The following is a 22,866-nucleotide window of genomic DNA, read 5'->3' on the forward strand; positions in this document are numbered from 1 at the left end:
TGGAACGCTCTACCTCAGCACATCAGACTCTCCCCTACCGTGGAAAGCTTCAAGAGGAACCTCAAGACCCACCTCTTCCAACAAGCCTACAACCTACAATAGCCCTCAGTCCAGTAGACCACTGCGCAACCAGCTCTGTCCTCACCTATTGTACCATCACCCATTCCCTCTAGACTGTGAGCCCTCGCGGGCAGGGTCCTCTCTCCTCCTATACCAGTCTGTTTTGTACTGTTAATGATTGTTGTACGTATACTCTCTTTCACTTGTAAAGCGCCATGGAATAAATGGCGCTATAATAATAAATAATAATAATAATAATATACCAGGATGCCTCTGGGGATACAATTGTTGCCTGCATTTATCTAGTCAATGGTCTCAAGGATAACTGTGCCGACCTCCCACTGCTCCTTGTTTTTGGTCCCTATTGAGGTATGGCCCTCATGAACCCCTGGATGATGGGGAGAGATGTGCTGATGAGCTATTAAGGTAAGTATTACCTAATACAAAGCCTTCTAGAGTTCAACCTGAGCATTGTTTTCTCTGCATAGGTTCTCTTTATTATCTATTTGTGTCTTTGATAATCTAAATTAATTCTATAAGGACAGGATATGTATGCAGCATGTGAGCTTCATGTCTGACACATGTATCTTACAAAGAGGCTAATACATGTGCATTCACTACATGTGAGCTCCATATTATCTGATTTTTATTGTAGGGTGATGTATACATACTATTGTCATTGTACTATAAATCTACCTCAGGTTACATTTTCTTTATGGTGGTACACTAATCTGTTCATTTTTTGTCATTTTTTGTTATTTTCTGTTATGGACTGTGGTAAGTGCGATTTTTTAGGCCTCTTTTACACGTCCGTGAAAATCACGCACGTGTTTCACAGACGTATCAGAGGTGCGTTTTGCCCTCTGTGTGCTGTGTGTATGGCCTACGTGTGTTCTCCATGTGTTGTCCGTGATAACACACGGAGAACGGGAACTTTCTACTCACCTGTCCCTGGCGTCGCTGTCCGTGGTGCTGATCTTCGGTCTCCGGTCCTGCCGACTTCCCACTGCTGCTGCTTCTGGCCGCATTGACGTGAATATGCAATGAGCAGCAAGTGACAGCAGCGGCAGAGACAGCAGGGCTGGAGAAGGTGAGTAATGTTTTTTTTTTTTCTCGCAGACATGTCTTTTCTCTGGTGCGTGTCACACGGAACACATCCGTGTGGTCCGTGTGTATTACGTGGGACCCGATTGCGTTCCGCGTGACACCCGTGATGCCGGAGATAAAATAGAAATGTCGCCGTGAGAAACACACGGACACATGTAAGTACGAAACGGACACACGGTCCATGCGAAATACTTACGTGCGTCCAAAACCAAAGGAATACATAGGTCTACGTGTGTACGTGACTCCGGTACGTGAGAAAACTGCCAAACACGTACCGGAGGCACATACGTGTGAAAGAGGCCTTAGGAGGTGTCTGCTTTCTTTTGGTGGTAAGCTTAGCAGTACATAGAGAATATTATTGAAGCAGGTAATTTAAACCATGGTAAATATAGTATGTATCCACCACTATAGGACTGGTTCTGCACCATGAGAATAGCAGATCAGATAAGGAAATGTGCATCTGAACCAGTAAAAGGAGTAACACAAAATGTTAATGTTCCAGAATGTGATGATATGATTATATCTGAATAAATGGTGATTTTTTTTCTCAAGAATAAATGTGGATTGTTGTTCATGGGAAAATATAAGACATCCCCTGAAAATAAGCCCTAGGGCATCATTAGGAACAAAATATAATATAAGAACCTGTCTTATTTTCAGGGAATCACAGTATATAAGGAAGGGTAAAAGGAGGAACCAAAATGTCACAAGCTTTGTTATGTCTGGATTTCTTTAATAAATGTTCTTTCTTTGAGCGTCATAACTGTGAGCTGTATCCTATATTGTGTAATTCACAGTAACAGTCTGCAGTTCACATTATGAAATCTACCACCAGAGTTTCTAAATGAAATTTCAACATTATAGATGGATCCTAACGAACACGTGTGCTGTACAGGCTGAGAATAACCATCTGTATGTTGTGGGGTGCATGTAGATGGTGCTGGGCACACAGCATTTTCTAATCTGATAGACATGAGCTCATAGTGAGCATAGTGCACTATACATACCTATTTAGCCAGTACTTTGTAAAGCACTTATTGATGTGCATTCACAATGCTATGCATTCAGCCTTCTTGGATGAGAAGCATGCCACTGGCATTTCAGAAATCATGTCACTGTATGTACCTTATATATCATTGTGGATTGTCTACATTGTGCTGGCTACTAGTGTTATAACCTGCTCTTGAAAAATGACCATGATTTTGCCAAACCCTGTCAGATATTGTATGCAATATTTGCATATGCAATATGTGCAAGAATAATTTTATGTAGAACTGGATGTCCTTCAAAAATTGATGAAAATACAAAGAAAATTGGTAAACAGGCCCACAGCCACATTAAAGGAGCTGCAGGAATTTCTGACATGTACTGTGTGTGTACTGCACCTGACAACAATCTCCCACAATTTTCATATGTCTGTGAGGTAGGGCAGCAAGACTGAAGTCTTTTCTTACAAAGAGAAACATTCAAGCTGGTTATATATTGCCAAATTATACATCAAGTCTGTCAAATGCATGTGGAAAAATATTTTATGGTCTGATGAGACCAAGGTTGAACTTTTTGAGCATAAGATCAAAAGGTATATTTGGCGCAAAGTCAACACTGCACATCACAAAAAGATCACCATTCCCACAGTGAAGCATTGTGGAGGCAGCATTATAATTTAAGGCTGATTTTTGGCAGATGAAACTGAGTCAAGGTGGAAAGACATATTAACGGCTTGTAACAAAACTTTCAGGCTTTTGCCAAATATCTGAAGATGAAGAAGAACCTTTCAGCACAACAATGATCCTAAGAATAGCTCCAAATCAACAAAATAATTGCTTTGCCAGAATAAGATCACAGTTGTGGAGTGGCTGAGGCACAGCCCAGAACTGACTCCAATTGAGAATCTATGCATTGAGCTGAAGAGGGCACTATACAGTAGATATGCCAATGCATTCTGACAGATTTGGGGTGCTGTTGCTAGGAAAAATGGGCAAAAATTGACAATTCTTAATGTGCCATGCTGGTAGACTCCTACACAAAATTACTGAATGCTGTCAGAAAATCAAAGGGTACTTCAAACAAAGTACTGTTTTAACTTCCAACAAAGTACCGTATTATTTTATGGGTCTGCATACTAATGCAACCAGATTATTTTAATTGTTTACTTTTATTTTTCCACCAGAAAGGATTTCAGTTTATTTTTCAATTGAACTGTAAAGATTATGGGTGAAATTAAAGGTGAAAAGAGTTTTGAAATGATTCTTGTTGGTATGATTTGTTACAGGACAAAACCTGACATTTTAACATGGGTGTGTAGACTTTTTATATGCACTGAAGAAAAAACAAAAAGCCAGCACCAAATGTGCACTCCAGCACTAAAAATTCCAAACTGTACTTATTATAAAAAAAATTTGAGATTTTTGGAAAAAAATTGCAATTTCTTGAGCTGCCTCGCCACGTCACGGCAAATCTCATTTGAGGCAGTCCTACACTAAAATATTTTTATAAAATGTGCCATACGGCCTCACATATGAATAGTAGAACTGCTCTTAGCAGCACTCACCTGTCTATTTCAATCCCGTACCCATGACTGAGTCATGGCTGTGGGCGGGACAGGTCCAAGCAAATGCTGCATGAAGTAAATAGCCTGTGGACAAGGCCTGATGACAATGTGAACAGTCACCAACCGCCAAAATCTAGACAGGTGGAATACATCAAAAATTGGGGTACATAGCATGGTGGGGGTCAGCCACCGACCAATTCAATGAAGAAAAAACAAAAAGCCAGCACCAAATGTGCACTACAGCACTAAAAATTCCAAACTGTACTTATTATAAAATTTTGAGATTTTTAAAAAATTGCAATTTCTTGAGCTACCTCGCCACGTCACGGCAAATCTCATTTGAGGCAGTCCTACACTAAAATATTTTTATAAAATGTGCCATACGGCCTCACATATGAATAGTAGAACTGCTCTTAGCAGCACTCACCTGGTCTATTTCAATCCCGTACCCATGACTGAGTCATGGCTGTGGGCGGGACAGGTCCAAGCAAATGCTGCATGAAGTAAAAAGCCTGTGGACAAGGCCTGATGACTGAATGTGAACAGTCACCAACCGCCAAAATCTAGACAGGTGGAATACATCTCAAATTGGGGTGCATAGCATGGTGGGGGTCAGCCACCGACCAATTCAATGAAGAAAAAAGAGAAAAAAAAAAAAAAAAGCCAGCACCAAATGTGCACTCCAGCACTAAAAATTCCAAACTGTACTTATTATAACATTTTGAGATTTTTGGCAAAAAATTGCAATTTCTTGAGCTGCCTCGCCACGTCACGGCAAATCTCATTTGAGGCAGTCCTACACTAAAATATTTTTATAAATTTTTTTTTTTTTTATAATAAGTACAGTTTGGAATTTTTAGTGCTGAAGTGCACATTTAGTGCTGTTTTTTTGTTTTTTCTTCATTGAACTGGTCGGTGGCTGACCCCCACCTTGCTATGCACCCCAATTTGGGATGTATTCCATCTGTCTAGATTTTGGCGGTTGGTGACTGTTCACATTAAGTCATCAGGCCTTGTCCACAGGCTATTTACTTCATGCAGCATTTGCTTGGACCTGTCCCGCCCACAGCCATGACTCAGTCATGGGTACGGGATTGAAATAGACCAGGTGAGTGCTGCTAAGAGCAGTTCTACTATTCATATGTGACGCCGTATGGCACATTTTATAAAAATATTTTAGTGTAGGACTGCCTCAAATGAGATTTGCCGTGACGTGGCGAGGCAGCTCAAGAAATTGCAATTTTTTGCCAAAAATCTCAAATTTTTTTTATAATAAGTACAGTTTGGAATTTTTAGTGCTGAAGTGCACATTTAGTGCTGGCTTTTTGTTTTTTCTTTTTTTATATGCACTGTATGCGTCGGAAAGGCGCGAGAAGAAAAAATGTTAAAACTAAAATAAAGGTTTGGAAAATTTGCAACGTTTTTCACAACTCAGAGCAGAACAAAAATGTTGCGACTTTTGCTATTTTGACAACAATTTGAAGCAGCTCTGCTGAAATGAGTGGAGTTAAGAAGGAGCTGGAGTGGGGCAATGTGTGCAATCGCCCGACTATCAAATTCATTAAAGGTCCCAGGCAGGGCCGGCTCCAGGTTTTTGTGGGCCCCGGGCGGAAGAGTCCCAGTGGGCCCCATCCACACGCAGACACACATACGTACACATACATATACATATTTAACGACAAACTCACAAAAATACATATAGAACTGACACATCTATACAGTCATATACACTGACATACATAGATACACATCATACATGCATACAGACAAACACACACAGCTCTGCTGGATACATACATACAGACACAGCGCTGCTACATACATACACACATAGCTCTGCCACATACATACACACATAGCTCTGCTATATACATGCACACATAGCTCTGCTACATACATAGCTCTGCTACATATGTGACACCCCAGGGTTGCCACAGTAACAACACAAAGGGTTAACTCCCCACACACAACACCAAGACCTCCTGGCCAGAAGGGGGAGACCAAGCTGCTTCCCTGTATATTCTGGTGGAGGGAGGAAATGGTCAGGAGTAGTTTCAGTTTGGAAGTTCAGTGCAGAGCACTGAGGAGACAGGATCTCTGCAGGTTGGAAGCTGGCTTTAGCTCACCTCAGGATCCACTGACCAATTCCAGGCCTAGCTGAGGGTCTGAGGAAAGGAGAAAGCGTACACAAAGGAACATTCCTGGGAGACAGAGCATTGCAGGGCTCATCCCCAGTGGAGCACACAGAACGGATGCTGGATCCGAGACTGCAGGTTACATGCTGCACAGTTACCACCAGATAAGTGAAGATTCCAGATCTTTCACCTGTACCACAGACACAAGCAACAAGCGCAGAGTTCAGGAACATACTAGGAAGGACTCGAGTTGCCTGTCAGGTCGGTACCTAGGAGCAGAGCAGAGCAGAGCCAGCTGCATAGTTCACTCAGCAGCGGGGCCACAGACACACAGTGCAGGCAAGGAAGCCAAAACGGCCCGGCTGGGTGGGAGAAGCCCTGAACCCCTCACAGACTCCGTGGACAGTACTCTGCTGAATGCCATCTACAGTAAAGGACAAAGAAACTGCAAAACCGTGAGTCTGCCTGTTTATTGTGCTCGTGTCCTGCTCCCCCCCCATAGACTAACACACTGCCCCGGGGAAAAGGCTCTACCCGTGGGGAGCCGTCCCATCTCAAGCTGCCTTCCATCACCCCGGAGGTTCTGCAGCAGCGGTGGTCATCTCTGATCACATTCCACGGGTGGCGTCACGAACATAACCCCCCTTTTTATTGTGGAACCAGGGAGCACGGACCGGGTCACGACACCGTGATCCCCTTTCCAGAAGCGACCCCTTGGCCCGGTTCTGGGTATCTCCTTAACCCCTGGCGACACAACTTTGGCGTCACGAACAGGATGCGGACTGGACCCGGCTGCAACCCGGGTGACGTGTGCCTGTAAAGACTTATTGCATCGCATAAAAGACTTGCAGTGTGAATTGTTGCAACAAAGAACGGACTTTAAACTTTGCAAAGATACCTGGAAAAATCCAAAAACATCATTGGTAAAATTTTCCAGGCGCCATCTTTAATCACGCCATTACCTGCTACGCGCGGGAAAACATCGCGCCTAAACTAAGACTCCGCCCACCGCTTGCAGAGGAGGTGCGCTCGGTGCTGCGACCCGAACGAAAACGCAAAAAAGTGTCCCAGGCTTGCTGTCAAGAAGACTGGTGAAATTAACTAAGGGGGCGCAAAGATGTCGCAGCAGGGAGACGCTGTTGTACCCGGCGGTGCAGCGGCACCTATCATGCCGTTCCTGATGCCGTACACCCCGGGTGCAGTGTGGCTGCCGCAGTACTCAGGTGAGCCCAACACACTTAATGACTTTATCGGAAAGCTAAAAATGTACTACAGCATGTACCCCCTGACAGAAGCTCAGCGTGTTGGTATGCTTATGGGACAGTTAACTGGCAATGCCCAGCGGGAGGCTACATCCTGGCCGGACGATGCAAAGGACACTGTAGAGCATATAATAGCTGGACTAAAAGCAGCTTTTGAATCCACTGCTGGCAGCCGGGCTAAAATGAGGTTCTTTGGATGCAAGCAAAAACCTAGAGAGAGCGCAAGAGACTTTGCCTTAAACTTACAGGAGGCGCTCAGAGCACTTAAATTAGCAGAACCTGCCTTAGCCCCTGGAGCAGATAAGCTGCTGGTAGACCAATTCCTGGATGGACTCTCATCCCCTTCCCACCGGGGACAACTGAGCATGATGGTGATCCAGAATCCAGGACTAACATTTGCCCAGCTAAAGGATAGAGCCATCCGCCTCCAGCAGGTGGAGGAGCCACAGGGTATAGACTCTGTTCAACACCTTACTGTGGCACCCCAGCAGCCAGTAGTACCGGTGACTTCGGCCATGTCAGCGGCTGCTGCTAACCACCTGGAGCCCATCACTAATGAGGCTCTACATCAAAAGCTTGAAGCCCTTACAGACACTGTTGCTTCCATGGCTAGAATCGTCCAGGAGCTGCGTGGATCCAAGTCTGCACCCAAGATTGAGCTGGCGACCAGCAAGGAGGATGTCCCATGGATGAGGCCTAGGAGATACCAAGCGACGAGAGGACGACCCAGCGACCGCTACCAGCCGGATGGACAGCCCATTTGCCGCCGTTGCAATGAGCCAGGTCACTTTGCCCGTGAATGTGCTTTAAATGGGGATCCCCTGGGGAGGCGGGCCGCTCCTCAGGAATGAACTCTCAAGGTCCTTCACCCTGGCACGACAAGTATGTGGGGGGACGTCCAGTCATCCCCATCGTGCTGGATGGCATTCCGCTCAACGCCTTGCTGGACACTGGTTCCCAAATATCATCAATTCCGCATGTCCTTTATAAGAGGTACTGGGCTGATTCAGACGTTAGCAGTGGTCCATCTAATGTTGCATTGAATATATGGGCTAGCAATGGTGAATTAGTACCACAGGTTGGTTTCAGAGAAATGACCATTAAGATTGGGAGAGTAGAATTGCAGAATCAGGGTATTATCATTGTTGATGTTGACCGACGAGAACGTGAACCAACTATGCTGCTAGGAATGAATGTAATTGAAAATTGTTTTGCAGAGGTAATTACTGTCTTGCAGCAGATCGTCGAGACTGCCAAACCTGGGCAACAGAGACTCCTGCAGAAGGAAATTAAAGCCTTGATGCTGAAGCAGCAGGTAGAAATGTCAGGAGGTGAAATTGGCAGTGCAAGGGTAAGTGACCCAATACCTATTGTAATTCCTCCCAAAACAGAAATGCTGGTCTGGTGTAGAGCCGCAATAGGCATCAGAGGGCGAGACTATCAGGCCCTGGTAGAACCCGTGTACTCAGACAGTAGGCCAACTGTACTGACGGCCAGAGGAATAGTTGAGGTACATCGGGGAAGAGTGCCAATACGCCTTCTAAATTGTGGGGAAGATGAGGTCACCCTACCAAAGTATGCTACCATGGCTAAGCTATATACGGTTGATAACAACGCCATCACCACCGTTGAGCCCTTGAAGCCGTCAAGTCAGGCGGAAGACAATGGCTCAGAGGGAAAGCTGGAGGATTGGTGCCAAAAGCTACATGTAGGTACCGATTCTACACCCTCCCATCAAAAGCATGGAGTATACAGGGTAGTGAATGAATATGAACAAATATTCAGCAAACACCCATTAGACTTTGGGCAGATCAAAGGGGTAGAGCACAGCTATACCCACAGGTAACCATCCACCCATAAAGGAGAGGTATAGACCAGTACCACCGGCTCACTACCAATGCGCCAAAGACATGCTCAAAGAAATGAAAGAAGCAGGGGTAATAAGAGACAGTTGTAGCCCCTGGGCAGCCCCACTAGTGCTAGTTAAGAAAAAAGATGGGACCATGAGGATGTGTGTAGACTACAGAGGGATCAACCGCATTACACACAAGGATGCATACCCATTACCTAGGATAGAAGAGTCATTGGCTGCATTAAAATCCGCTACTTACTTTTCCACCCTAGATCTGACTAGTGGGTATTGGCAAGTTCCTGTGGCAGAGGCTGACAAGGAGAAGACAGCGTTCACCACGCCGATGGGCCTCTGTGAGTTCAATTGTATGCCGTTTGGACTCTGCAATGCGCCTGGTACCTTCCAGCGAATGATGGAGTGCTGCCTAGGACATAAGAACTTTGAAACTGTCCTCCTGTACCTGGATGACGTCATAGTCTACTCCAAGACCTATGAACAGCATCTACAAGACCTGGCGGAAGTGTTTGAAGCCTTATCCGGATACGGCATGAAAATCAAGCCATCCAAGTGTCACCTTCTAAAGCCAAGGGTACAGTACCTGGGACATGTCGTGAGCTCAGAAGGGGTAGCACCAGATCCTGAAAAAGTTACCGTGATCAGAGATTGGCCGAGACCCACCAGCGTGAAAGAGGTGAGGCAATTCCTGGGACTGGTAGGCTACTATAGAAGATTTATAAAAGGGTTCACGAAGCTAGCAGCTCCCCTACAAGACATCCTGGTAGGACAGTCAAAGAAGTCTGCAGCCCGAAATCCTCCTTTCCAGTGGAGTGATGAGAGGGAAGAGTCCTTTAAGAAGTTGAAGTGGGCACTGACAGGAGAAGAGATCCTGGCATATCCAGATTACCATCAACCCTTCATTTTGTACACGGATGCCAGCAACGTAGGACTGGGAGCAGTATTGTCTCAAAAGCAGGAAGGCAAGGAGAAAGTTATTGCCTTTGCAAGCAGGAAGCTCCGGCCTACAGAAAGAAACCCTGCGAATTACAGCTCCTTCAAGTTAGAACTACTGGCAGTAGTTTGGGCTGTAACAGAGCGTTTCAAACACTACTTGGCAGCTGCAGAATTTACCATCTTTACTGACAACAATCCGTTGACCCACCTGGACTCTGCAAAACTAGGTGCACTGGAACAGCGATGGATAGCCCGACTGTCAAACTACAACTTTGTCATCAAATACAGGGCAGGCCACAAGAATGGGAACGCAGATGCCTTATCCCGGATGCCACACTCGGGGAACGTGGAAGAGGAACCGGAGGGACTGGAAGAAATTGAGCTGCCGGCCTTTCACCGTCCTAAGGTGGGACAGTATCAACCGAGTGTCTACCAAAAACAACAGCAGGCAACTCTCAACCCATTAGCACACCACGGATGGGCTGACACACAAGACAGTGATCCAGCTGTGAAGCTAGTGAAAGAACTGCTTACACAACAAGGTGCTTATCCTAATCAGAATGCCCCAGCTGAGACACAACATCTCTGGAAAGAGAGAGGTAAATTGTTCCTGTACCAAGGGAAGCTCTGTAGAAGGCACACCAATCCAAAAACACATGAGTTGGTCTGGCAGATCATCGTGCCCAAGAGAGACGTCAAGATGGTTCTGGAAGCTTACCACAACGGTGCTGGTCATTTTGGTTGGAAAAAGTTGGAAGTGCTCTTAAGAGAAAGATTCTACTGGGTTGGCATGAGGAAATCAATTGAAGATTGGTGTAGAAAATGCGGACCGTGCAACCTCAGAAGAAAGGATCAACAGAACCAGAGAGCTCCACTCCAGTCCATAGTAACCAAGCAACCACTCGAGCTAGTCGCATTAGACCACGTCAAGTTGTCACCAAGCCGGTCCGGCTATGTCTATGCCTTAACCATCGTGGACCATTACTCACGCTTCTTAGTGGTGGTACCCGTGAAAGACCTTACAGCTAGAACAGCAGCTAAAGCATTCCAGACGTACTTTTGCAGACCCCATGGTTACCCAGAACAAGTCCTTGCAGATCAAGGTCCAGCTTTCGAATCACAGATCTTCCAAGAATTCTGCAACATGTATGGCTGTAAGAAGATCCGCACAACAGCATACCATCCCCAAACAAATGGCTTATGTGAGAAGATGAACCATATTGTGATTGACCTGTTGAAGACCTTACCAGAGTCAGAAAGAAATCAATGGCCAGAGAAATTGCCAGACTTGGTGGACTTGTACAATCATGTCCCGGTGAGTTCTACAAACTGCACCCCCGCTTACCTCATGCGTGCAAGGCCCGGTAAACTGCCAATTGATTTAGATATGGGAATTCTGAAGCCAGATGCGGAAGTTCAAGAATCCAATTGGGATACCCTACGTCAGCAGCAGTATCGCCAAGTACAAGAGTGCGTAGAGAAAAGTCTCCAACAAGCTAGGGGAAGACAGGAGAGAAACTTCAACCAGCATGCTCTAGCAACCCCATTGCAACCTGGTGACCAAGTTCTCAAGAGGAAACGGCGCACAAACAAATTGGATAATCAATGGGAAACCACCCCATATACAGTCTTACCATCCAGTATGGATAATCCCAAAGTGTGTCTCATCAGTAAGGATGAAGGAAGGACATCAGCTGTCGTGTCAAGAGATCAACTCAAACCATGTCCTGAAACCCTGAAGACACCAGAAGTCACCTTACCCATACAGGTACAACCTGTCAAGAAGGAAGAAGATGTATTCCATACAGTCTTAGGAGATTTCCCAAAAACATGGCCAAATTACTATGGAGCAGTAGTAGTCCCAATGATCGCCTTCCCTCAAGTGGCGGAACCACAATCAGAATCCATACCACAAGAAGTCCCAAGACATGAAGAACTGGAAGTTGAAACCGTAGAGGAAGAACAGATTCCTGGTCCCAGTGAGCTTGCCAGTCCTACAGTCAGTCCACCATCCTCACAAGTACCAGAAACACCAAATAGGTACACTTCCACCCACACCATTATGCTAAGTACACCCAGTACACCAGCAGTACGCAGGTCACAGCGTAGTACTCAGGGTCAGATACCAGCAAGATATAAAGACTAATGTGAAATTGCATATAAAATGTACATATGTTATAATGTTTATATGAAAAACCGTAACAGTTTAGTGTACAGAAAAGGTGAGAGAAGAGTGGTGTAAGGTGGCAGCACGGAGAGTTACAACTTGATCACATGTTGGTGGCCCGAGGGCCATGAGGCCTACTGCACTTATGACCAGAGTAGAGACACCTTTAATAAGTGTTTGTTGATTGAAATGTTTATTTAATTGCAACGTTAAGACCAAAAGCCCAGTACCTACAGAGACTATACTGTATGAACACTTATATATTTTTGAACATTTGGGACTCTTTTTGAGCTTTAAGGTTTTTGTATTTTTTCCTTTTGAGACTCTGTATATATACAATTGTTGTGATAACTTGTTTGTTTGTTTCACAGTCCCGGAGTACTGTTCTTCACTAAGGGGGAATGTGACACCCCAGGGTTGCCACAGTAACAACACAAAGGGTTAACTCCCCACACACAACACCAAGACCTCCTGGCCAGAAGGGGGAGACCAAGCTGCTTCCCTGTATATTCTGGTGGAGGGAGGAAATGGTCAGGAGTAGTTTCAGTTTGGAAGTTCAGTGCAGAGCACTGAGGAGACAGGATCTCTGGAGGTTGGAAGCTGGCTTTAGCTCACCTCAGGATCCACTGACCAATTCCAGGCCTAGCTGAGGGTCTGAGGAAAGGAGAAAGCGTACACAAAGGAACATTCCTGGGAGACAGAGCATTGCAGGGCTCATCCCCAGTGGAGCACACAGAACGGATGCTGGATCCGAGACTGCAGGTTACATGCTGCACAGTTACCACCAGATAAGTGAAGATTCCAGATCTTTCACCTGTACCACAGACACAAGCAACAAGCGCAGAGTTCAGGAACATACTAGGAAGGACTCGAGTTGCCTGTCAGGTCGGTACCTAGGAGCAGAGCAGAGCAGAGCCAGCTGCATAGTTCACTCAGCAGCGGGGCCACAGACACACAGTGCAGGCAAGGAAGCCAAAACGGCCCGGCTGGGTGGGAGAAGCCCTGAACCCCTCACAGACTCCGTGGACAGTACTCTGCTGAATGCCATCTACAGTAAAGGACAAAGAAACTGCAAAACCGTGAGTCTGCCTGTTTATTGTGCTCGTGTCCTGCTCCCCCCCCCATAGACTAACACACTGCCCCGGGGAAAAGGCTCTACCCGTGGGGAGCCGTCCCATCTCAAGCTGCCTTCCATCACCCCGGAGGTTCTGCAGCAGCGGTGGTCATCTCTGATCACATTCCACGGGTGGCGTCACGAACATAACCCCCCTTTTTATTGTGGAACCAGGGAGCACGGACCGGGTCACGACACCGTGATCCCCTTTCCAGAAGCGACCCCTTGGCCCGGTTCTGGGTATCTCCTTAACCCCTGGCGACACACATACATAGCTCTGCTATATACATACACACATAGCTCTGCTACATACACACATAGCTCTGCTATATACATACACACCTAGCTCTGCTACATACACACATAGCTTTGCTATATACATACACACATAGCTCTGCTATATACATACACACATAGCTCTGCTATATACATACACACATAGCTCTGCTATATACATACACACATAGCTCTGCTATATACATACACACATAGCTCTGCTATATACATACACACATAGCTCTGCTATATACATGCACACATAGCTCTGCTATATACATACACACATAGCTCTGCTATATACATACACATATAGCTCTGCTATATACATACACACCTAGCTCTGCTACATACATACACACATAACTCTGCTATATACATACACACATAGCTCTGCTATATACATGCACACATAGCTCTGCTATATACATACACACATAGCTCTGCTATATACATGCACACATAGCTCTGCTATATACATGCACACATAGCTCTGCTATATACATGCACACATAGCTCTGCTATATACATACACACATAGCTCTGCTATATACATACACACATAGCTCTGCTATATACATACACACCTAGCTCTGCTACATACATATACACCTAGCTCTGCTATATACATGCACACATAGCTCTGCTATATACATGCACACATAGCTCTGCTATATACATACACACATAGCTCTGCTATATACATACACACCTAGCTCTGCTATATACATACACACATAGCTCTGCTATATACATACACACATAGCTCTGCTATATACATACACACCTAGCTCTGCTATATACATACACACATAGCTCTGCTATATACATACACACATAGCTCTGCTATATACATACACACCTAGCTCTGCTATATACATGCACACATAGCTCTGCTATATACATACACACATAGCTCTGCTATATACATACACACATAGCTCTGCTATATACATACACACATAGCTCTGCTATATACATACACACATAGCTCTGCTATATACATACACACATAGCTCTGCTATATACATACACACATAGCTCTGCTATATACATACACACATAGCTCTGCTATATACATACACACATAGCTCTGCTATATACATACACACATAGCTCTGCTATATACATACACACATAGCTCTGCTATATACATACACACCTAGCTCTGCTATATACATACACACCTAGCTCTGCTATATACATACACACCTAGCTCTGCTATATACATACACACCTAGCTCTGCTATATACATACACACCTAGCTCTGCTATATACATACACACCTAGCTCTGCTATATACATACACACCTAGCTCTGCTATATACATACACACATAGCTCTGCTATATACATACACACATAGCTCTGCTATATACATACACACCTAGCTCTGCTATATACATACACACATAGCTCTGCTATATACATACACACCTAGCTCTGCTATATACATACACACATAGCTCTGCTATATACATACACACATAGCTCTGCTATATACATACACACCTAGCTCTGCTATATACATACACACCTAGCTCTGCTATATACATACACACCTAGCTCTGCTATATACATACACACATAGCTCTGCTATATACATACACACATAGCTCTGCTATATACATACACACCTAGCTCTGCTACATACAGACAGAGACAGACACGCGCGGCTCCGGGGGGGGGGGCATAAATCGGGGTTGGGGAGGGCACATACCGCTCAGGTCACGGTGCAGATGGGGCCCACACAGCGCCGGAGGGACACGCTGTGCTGGGGGTCGCTGGCTGGCACTGCAACTCTCATCTGTGGGACTGAGCAGGATGCCGGTCTGTAGCTCCGCCCACAGATGAAGTTCAAACCAGGAAGTCTGCGCGCCTTAAAGAGACGGCGCCGCAGATTCCTGCCGAGGACTGCGGTCCCCGGAACTCGGCCCGGGGACCGCAGAACTAAGGAGAGTGGGCCCCGGCCAAGGTGCACCAGAGCTGACGAGGCCGAGTGGGCCCCCCCGGCTCTCCAGGGCCCCGGCATTTGCCCGGGTATGCCGGGTGCTGACGCCGGCCCTGGTCCCAGGGTTTCTTACAGCAGAAATGTCACTCCAGTCCATGATAGAAGTAGCATTTCTGGTGAGGCTCATGGATGCGCATGCCACAGAGAAATTGAGCCAAATTCATTAAGTGGCGTTCGCCTATTAAAAAATTTGCCACATCGTACTCAATGAGCCCTTCATTAAGAAAATCTGTGGCTAGACCTCAAAAGAGCACTGCATGCAAGACAACCCAGGAATCTCACAGAACTGGAAGACTTTTCCATGGAAGAATGGATGAAAATCTCTGAAACAAGAATTGGAAGACTCTTGGCTGGCTACAAAAATGTCTTTGCAAAGCTATGAAACTTTGGGGCTGCTACTAGGTACTAACATGCAGGGTGCCCAACTTTTTGCATCAGCCCATTTTCCTTTTTGTTAATTTAAAATTTAAAAGATGAAAATACATTTTTTTGACATAAAATACAAAGGAAATGTATCGTCTTTATGTTTATGCCTTTTACAGATCATTTCATCTTCAACTTGCTTAACTGTTCACAATAACAGGAATTTTGACCACAGGTGGAAAGACGTTTATATATTAAGTAGTTTGGGTTCAGATTTCAGGGTCAGTATATGGACCACATTGCCTGGACTGACTGCTAGTCTTATAACCTGAATCTACACACATTCAATATATCACAAACGTGAGTACACCCTTCACAATTTTGTAAATATTTTATTATATCTTTTCATGGGACAACACAGAAGATATGACACGTTGATACAATGTAAAGTAGTCAGTGTACAACTTGTATAACAGTGTAAATATGGTGTGAACTCTAAATAAGTCAACACACAGCCATTAATGTCAAAACTGCTGGCAACAACAGTGAGTACATCTGTCGCGGGCGGAGGAGGGGACGCCGCGCTCTCCCTACTGCTCGGGTCCGGCTGCCGCGGCTGCTGCGGCCTGCCGCTGCTCGGTGGCTCGAGCGATGGGCCAGATCCCGGGGACTCGAGCGGCGCTCCTCGCCCGTGAGTGAAAGGGGTAGTTTGGGTGTGGGGATTGTTTATTGTCCGTGACGCCACCCACGGTTGTGGTGATTTGTTAACACCACCGCTGCTCGGTATGGGGATCCCGGGAAGGATGGTATGGAGCAGCCAGTTGTTGTGTTGCCCCTCCGTGGGTAGGGGTTGATGATCCCGGGGTCCTGTGATGAGGTGGGTGATGCAGGGCTTGGTGGGCGCAGGGACGCGGGGGGCAGCGCTGTGCCTTGCGGCACTGTGGTACTCACTCAGCCTGAGACGATGACACAGTTCTCGGTAAAACACACGGCTGGAAAGACGGTTCCCACGGACGGCTGCACTTGCTTTCCCCAGTAGGTGACGGTCCCTCTGTCCTGCACCTATGCTGATAATGGTTGCGATGGGTTCCCACCGGTAACCCGCTCCCCGGCTTGGATATGGGCCAGAGGAGCCCTTCTTTGCCCGCAGGCGCTGGCCCTGAGAAACTGGTGCCCTGGCGGTGGCGGTGTTTCTCCGTTACGGTTGGACTGTTGCCTTCAATCGGGACTTGGTTGTTAGGAGACAGACGTCCCCTTCACTGACGGATTTGGCAAATTATGGCGACTCCTAGCCTTGCCGGGATCCGAGAGGCCCCTGCCCTGGTGCTGACTGTTCTTCGTATACTGCTCCAGACCGCCGGGCCACTACCCGTCCGCGGTCCTTCCAGCAACCTCCGAGCAGTCCCCCTCCAGACTATCACCGCCGTCTGCTGACCTTGCTGTCACTGTCCGGGGCACACACCCGGACCAACTTCAGGCTTTACTACTGTTTCTTTTTCTGTCGCCACTCTTACTTTCCTCCTTTACCACTTCACTGTTTACTCCTTCACTACCCTAGCTGTTCTGCCCTTCTCCTAAACTGAACTGCCTGGTTCTTCCTGCCTCCAGGGCTGTGAACTCCTCGGTGGGCGGAGCCAACCGCCTGGCCCAACCCCTGGTGTGAACATCAGCCCCTGGAGGAAGGCAACAAGGATTTTGGTTAGCCTTGATGTTCCTAACTGGGGTGTAGGGTGTGGTGTTGTTGTGACCTGTGACCCCTGGCTTGCCCAGGGCGTCACACACCCCCTAAGTGAAAATGGTCAAAGTAGCTATTTTCTCTCCCCGGTGTCATGTGACTTATTAGTGTTACAAGGTCTCAGGTGTGAATGGGGAGCAGTGTGTTACATTTGGTGTTATCGCTCACACACTCTCTTATACTGGTCATTGGAAGTTCAACATGGCACCTCATGGCAAAACATTCTCCGAGGATCTGAAAAAAAGCATTCTTGCTCTACATAAAGATGGCCTAGGCTATAATTAGATTGCCAACACCCTGAAACTGATCTGCAGGACGGTGGCCAAGACCATACAGCGGTTTAAAAAGACAGGTTGCACTCAGAACAGGCCTTGCCATGGTTGACCAAAGAAATTGACTGCACATGCTCAGCATCATATCCAGAGGTTTTCTTTTCAAAATAAATGTATCAGTACTGCCAGCATTGCTGCAGAAGTTAGAAAAGTGGGGGAGTCAGCCTGTCAGTTATCAGACCATACCCCACACACTGTATTAATATGGTCTGCCTGACTGTCATTTCAGAAGGAAGCCTCCTCTAAATATAATGCACAAGAAGGCCCACAAACATTTTGGTGAAGACAAGCAGTCTAAGGACATGGATTACAATAACCATGTCCTGTGGTCTGATGAAGCCAAAATAAACTTATTTGCTTTAAATGGTGTCAAACATATGGTGGCAACCAGGTGAGGAGTACAAAGACAAGTGTGTCTTGCCTACAGTCAAGCATGTGGTGGGAGTGTCATGGTTTGGGACTGCAGGAGTGCTGCCAGCTGTGGGGAGCTACAGGTCATTGAGGGAACCAAAAATGCAATCATGTACTGTGACATACTAAAGCAGAGCATGATCTCTTCCCTTCGGAAACTTGGCCCCAAGGTAGTATTCCAACATGACGACCTCAAACACATTTCTAGTATGACCACTGCCTTGCTAAAGAAACTGAAGGTAAAGGTGCTGGACTGGCCAAGAACATCTTCAGACCTAAACCTTATTAAGCATATGTGGGGCATCCTCAAAAGGAACATGGAGGAGCATAAGGTCTCTAACATCCATCAGCTGCATGATGTCATCATGAAGGAGGTAAAGAGGATTCCAGTGGCTCCTCTGGAGCTCAAGTGAACTCTATGCCCAAGACAGGCTGTGCTTGAAAATAATGGTGGTCACATACAATATTGACACTTTGGGCAGAATTTGGCCATTCTCACTTAGGGGTGTACTCACTTTTGTTGCCGGCGGTTTAGACATTAATAACTGTGTGCTGAGTTATTTAGAGGCCACTAAATTTACACTGTTATACAAACTGTACACTGACTACTTTACATTGTATCAAAGTGTAATACCAAAGTGTCATATCTTCAGTGTTGTCCCATGAAAAGATATAATACTTTTTTTACAAAAATGTGAGGGGTGTACTCACTTTTGTGAAATGCTGTATGATGTTGTAAATTGTGGTCAGAAGATCAGTCTGGGAGAACATACAGTACCTACAAGTAGTATTCAACCCCCTGCAGATTTAGCAGGTTTATACATTCAGAATTAACTTGGCATTGTGACATTTGGACTGTAGATCAGCCTGGAAGTGTGAAATGCACTGCAGCAAATAAGAATGTTATTTCTTTTTTTATTTTTTTTTTTTAAATTGTGAAAAGTTTATTCAGAGGGTCATTTATTATTCAACCCCTCAAACCACAAGAATTCTGTTTGGTTCCCCTAAAGTATTAAGAAGTATTTCAGGCACAAAGAACAATGAGCTTCACGTGTTTGGATTAATTATCTCTTTTTCCAGCCTTTTCTGACTAATTAAGATCCTCCCCAAACTTGTGAACAGCACTCATACTTGGTCAACATGGGAAAGACAAAGGAGCATTCCAAGGCCATCAGAGACAAGATCGTGGAGGGTCACAAGGCTGGCAAGGGGTACAAAACCCTTTCCAAGGAGTTGGGCCTACCTGTCTCCACTGTTGGGAGCATCATCCGGAAGTGGAAGGCTTATGGAACTACTGTTAGCCTTCCACGGCCTGGACACCCTTTGAAAGTTTCCACCCGTACCGAGGCCAGGCTTGTCCGAAGAGTCAAGGCTAACCCAAGGACAACAAGGAAGGAGCTCCGGGAAGATCTCATGGCAGTGGGGACATTGGTTTCAGTCAATACCATAAGTAACGTACTCCACCGCAATGGTCTCCGTTCCAGACGAGCCCGTAAGGTACCTTTACTTTCAAAGCGTCATGTCAAGGCTCGTCTACAGTTTGCTCATGATCACTTGGAGGACTCTGAGACAGACTGGTTCAAGGTTCTCTGGTCTGATGAGACCAAGATCGAGATCTTTGGTGCCAACCACACACGTGACGTTGGGAGACTGGATGGCACTGCATACGACCCCAAGAATACCATCCCTACAGTCAAGCATGGTGGTGGCAGCATCATGCTGTGGGGCTGTTTCTCAGCCAAGGGGCCTGGCCATCTGGTCCGCATCCATGGGAAGATGGATAGCACGGCCTACCTGGAGATTTTGGCCAAGAACCTCCGCTCCTCCATCAAGGATCTTAAGATGGGTCGTCATTTCATCTTCCTACAAGACAACGACCCAAAGCACACAGCCAAGAAAACCAAGGCCTGGGTCAAGAGGGAAAAAATCAAGGTGTTGCAGTGGCCTAGTCAGTCTCCTGACCTTAACCCAATTGAAAACTTGTGGAAGGAGCTCAAGATTAAAGTCCACATGAGACACCCAAAGAACCTAGATAACTTGGAGAAGATCTGCATGGAGGAGTGGGCCAAGATACCTCCAGAGACCTGTGCCGGCCTGATCAGGTCTTATAAAAGACGATTATTAGCTGTAATTGCAAACAAGGGTTATTCCACAAAATATTAAACCTAGGGGTTGAATAATAATTGACCCACACTTTTATGTTGAAAATTTATTAAAATTTAACTGAGCAACATAACTTGTTGGTTTGTAAGATTTATGCATCTGTTAATAAATCCTGCTCTTGTTTGAAGTTTGCAGGCTCTAACTTATTTGCATCTTATCAAACCTGCTAAATCTGCAGGGGGTTGAATACTACTTGTAGGCACTGTATAGCATAAGACAAATAAATAAGTATTACACAATAGTTTTATTGTAAGGAAAATAAGTGAACATCACTTACCAAGTACTCTAAGAGTTATGGCGTTGCTTTCTGGTACTCTGCTGGAGACCTCTGTGTTATAGGTGCAGAAATAATTTCCGGCATCCATCATATAAAGGGGAGGTAAGGTCATTCTACTTGAGGCAGAATTATTAGATATCATCTTTGAATCTTTGAAGAAGTTGTACCCGGTGATTCTCGTCTGCATGTCAACAAAACATCTCATTGATAAAGAGTCTCCTGTAATGTACACTGGCTGCTCCGGTTCAAAAAGAAGAATTGGTCTAGGCACCTCTGCAAATTAACAGTGAGTTAGAATCTTGTAGCCATATCACTTAGTCTTTTTATGCATTTTTAATAAAATTTTATAGAAGCTTTTTTCAGATGTTTTGATGCTTATGGATGTGAAACTTATTTATAAGTCTCGCCAACTTTGTTGGGATCTGACAATAAGATTGCCTGCAGATCTGATTGAATTTGGATTCAGTCATCACATATCCAATGATATCCATGGGCACTATAGGTTATGTGTTCCTCTATATAATCAAGTGGCATGTTACGTAAGCTAGCAGTATACTTCATTATTAATTCCCAAGTGGAGAAGTAGACAAGCCAATGTCAGAAATCTCAGATACTGGATTATCTTATGGAAAGTCAAATGTCTATATTGATATTCGTTCTTCTTAAGTCTGCCATCAGCAGAAGTCCCCAGAGCCATGGAGGTGTCGTGGACACGGCGACCGTCAAGGACAGGTGAGCGCTCGGTGAGCTGAAGACAGGAGCGAGCGAGATGAATGATTGCCGGGGGTGGTGGGGGCCCGCCGACCCCAGCCCCTGCCTTGCCTCAGCCGGATGTGCATTGGTGGGTGCACATCCAGCTGAAATACATTGCGGCACAGAGAGGGTGATGTGGGAGTCGGGGAGGGTAAGTAAAATGTTTCTTTTTTTCTTTTAGCAGCAGAGAAATATGCCAGGAGGGGCCCAGGAAGGGGACATATATACCAGGAGGCCATATAGCAGGAAGGGCCCAGGATTGAGGGCATATATGCCAGGTAGGGGACATATACACCAGGATGGGGACATATAAATAAGGAACTGTACATACTGTATATACCAGGAGGAGGACATATAGACCAGGAGGGGCCCAGGGTGAGGATATATACTAGGAGGGGGACATATATACTTGGCTTTTATTGATATTGACTTACAGCCAGATTACCTTTAAGGTGAGGCTCTACAGCCAGCTATTGTGTGTTTTGGGATTATATTATTTATCTGCGGACACTGACTTGTTAATATATTTATTGTGCATTCTATTATAAGTGCCCTGATACTTCATTGGTGATATTTACAGGATTATTATGTCCATCCCCCTATTTCATCCATTGTTTTTCGTTTGTCAATCATGCTTTAACCTTTATTTTTGTGAGTCTTATAGGTTTTCTAGCAATAAAAGCCTTGTTTATACAGTTAGGTCCAGAAATATTTGGACAGTGACACAATTTTCGCGAGTTGGGCTCTGCATGCCACCACATTGGATTTGAAATGAAACCTCTACAACAGAATTCAAGTGCAGATTGTAACATTTAATTTGAAGGTTTGAACAAAAATATCTGATAGAAATTGTAGGAATTGTACACATTTCTTTACAAACACTCCACATTTTAGGAGGTCAAAAGTAATTGGACAAATAAACCAAACCCAAACAAAATATTTTTATTTTCAATATTTTGTTGCAAATCCTTTGGAGGCAATCACTGCCTTAAGTCTGGAACCCATGGACATCACCAAACGCTGGTTTTCCTACTTCTTAATGCTTTGCCAGGCCTTTACAGCCGCAGCCTTCAGGTCTTGCTTGTTTGTGGGTCTTTACGTCTTAAGTCTGGATTTGAGCAAGTGAAATGCATGCTCAATTGGGTTAAGATCTGGTGATTGACTTGGCCATTGCAGAATGTTCCACTTTTTTGCACTCATGAACTCCTGGGTAGCTTTGGCTGTATGCTTGGGGTCATTGTCCATCTGTACTATGAAGCGCCGTCCGATCAACTTTGCGGCATTTGGCTGAATCTGGGCTGAAAGCATATCCCGGTACACTTCAGAATTCATCCGGCTACTCTTGT

The 22,866-nt window shown here is 45.4% G+C and overlaps 1 protein-coding gene across 3 annotated transcripts in view; it reads right to left on the bottom strand.

Moving 5' to 3' along the window:
* LOC142296961 (immunoglobulin superfamily member 1-like) overlaps positions 1-22,866 on the bottom strand; it is a 164,908-nt gene that overhangs the window by 50,179 nt on the left and 91,863 nt on the right. For all 3 annotated transcript variants that reach the window (XM_075341148.1, XM_075341139.1, XM_075341131.1), the window contains exon 4: positions 20,768-21,040. In XM_075341148.1, the coding sequence (XP_075197263.1) occupies positions 20,768-21,040 (273 nt within the window). The remainder of the gene's footprint in view (positions 1-20,767; positions 21,041-22,866) is intronic.

The sequence above is a fragment of the Anomaloglossus baeobatrachus genome, chromosome 1, assembly GCF_048569485.1.
Source record: "Anomaloglossus baeobatrachus isolate aAnoBae1 chromosome 1, aAnoBae1.hap1, whole genome shotgun sequence".
Lineage (NCBI taxonomy): Eukaryota > Metazoa > Chordata > Amphibia > Anura > Aromobatidae > Anomaloglossus > Anomaloglossus baeobatrachus.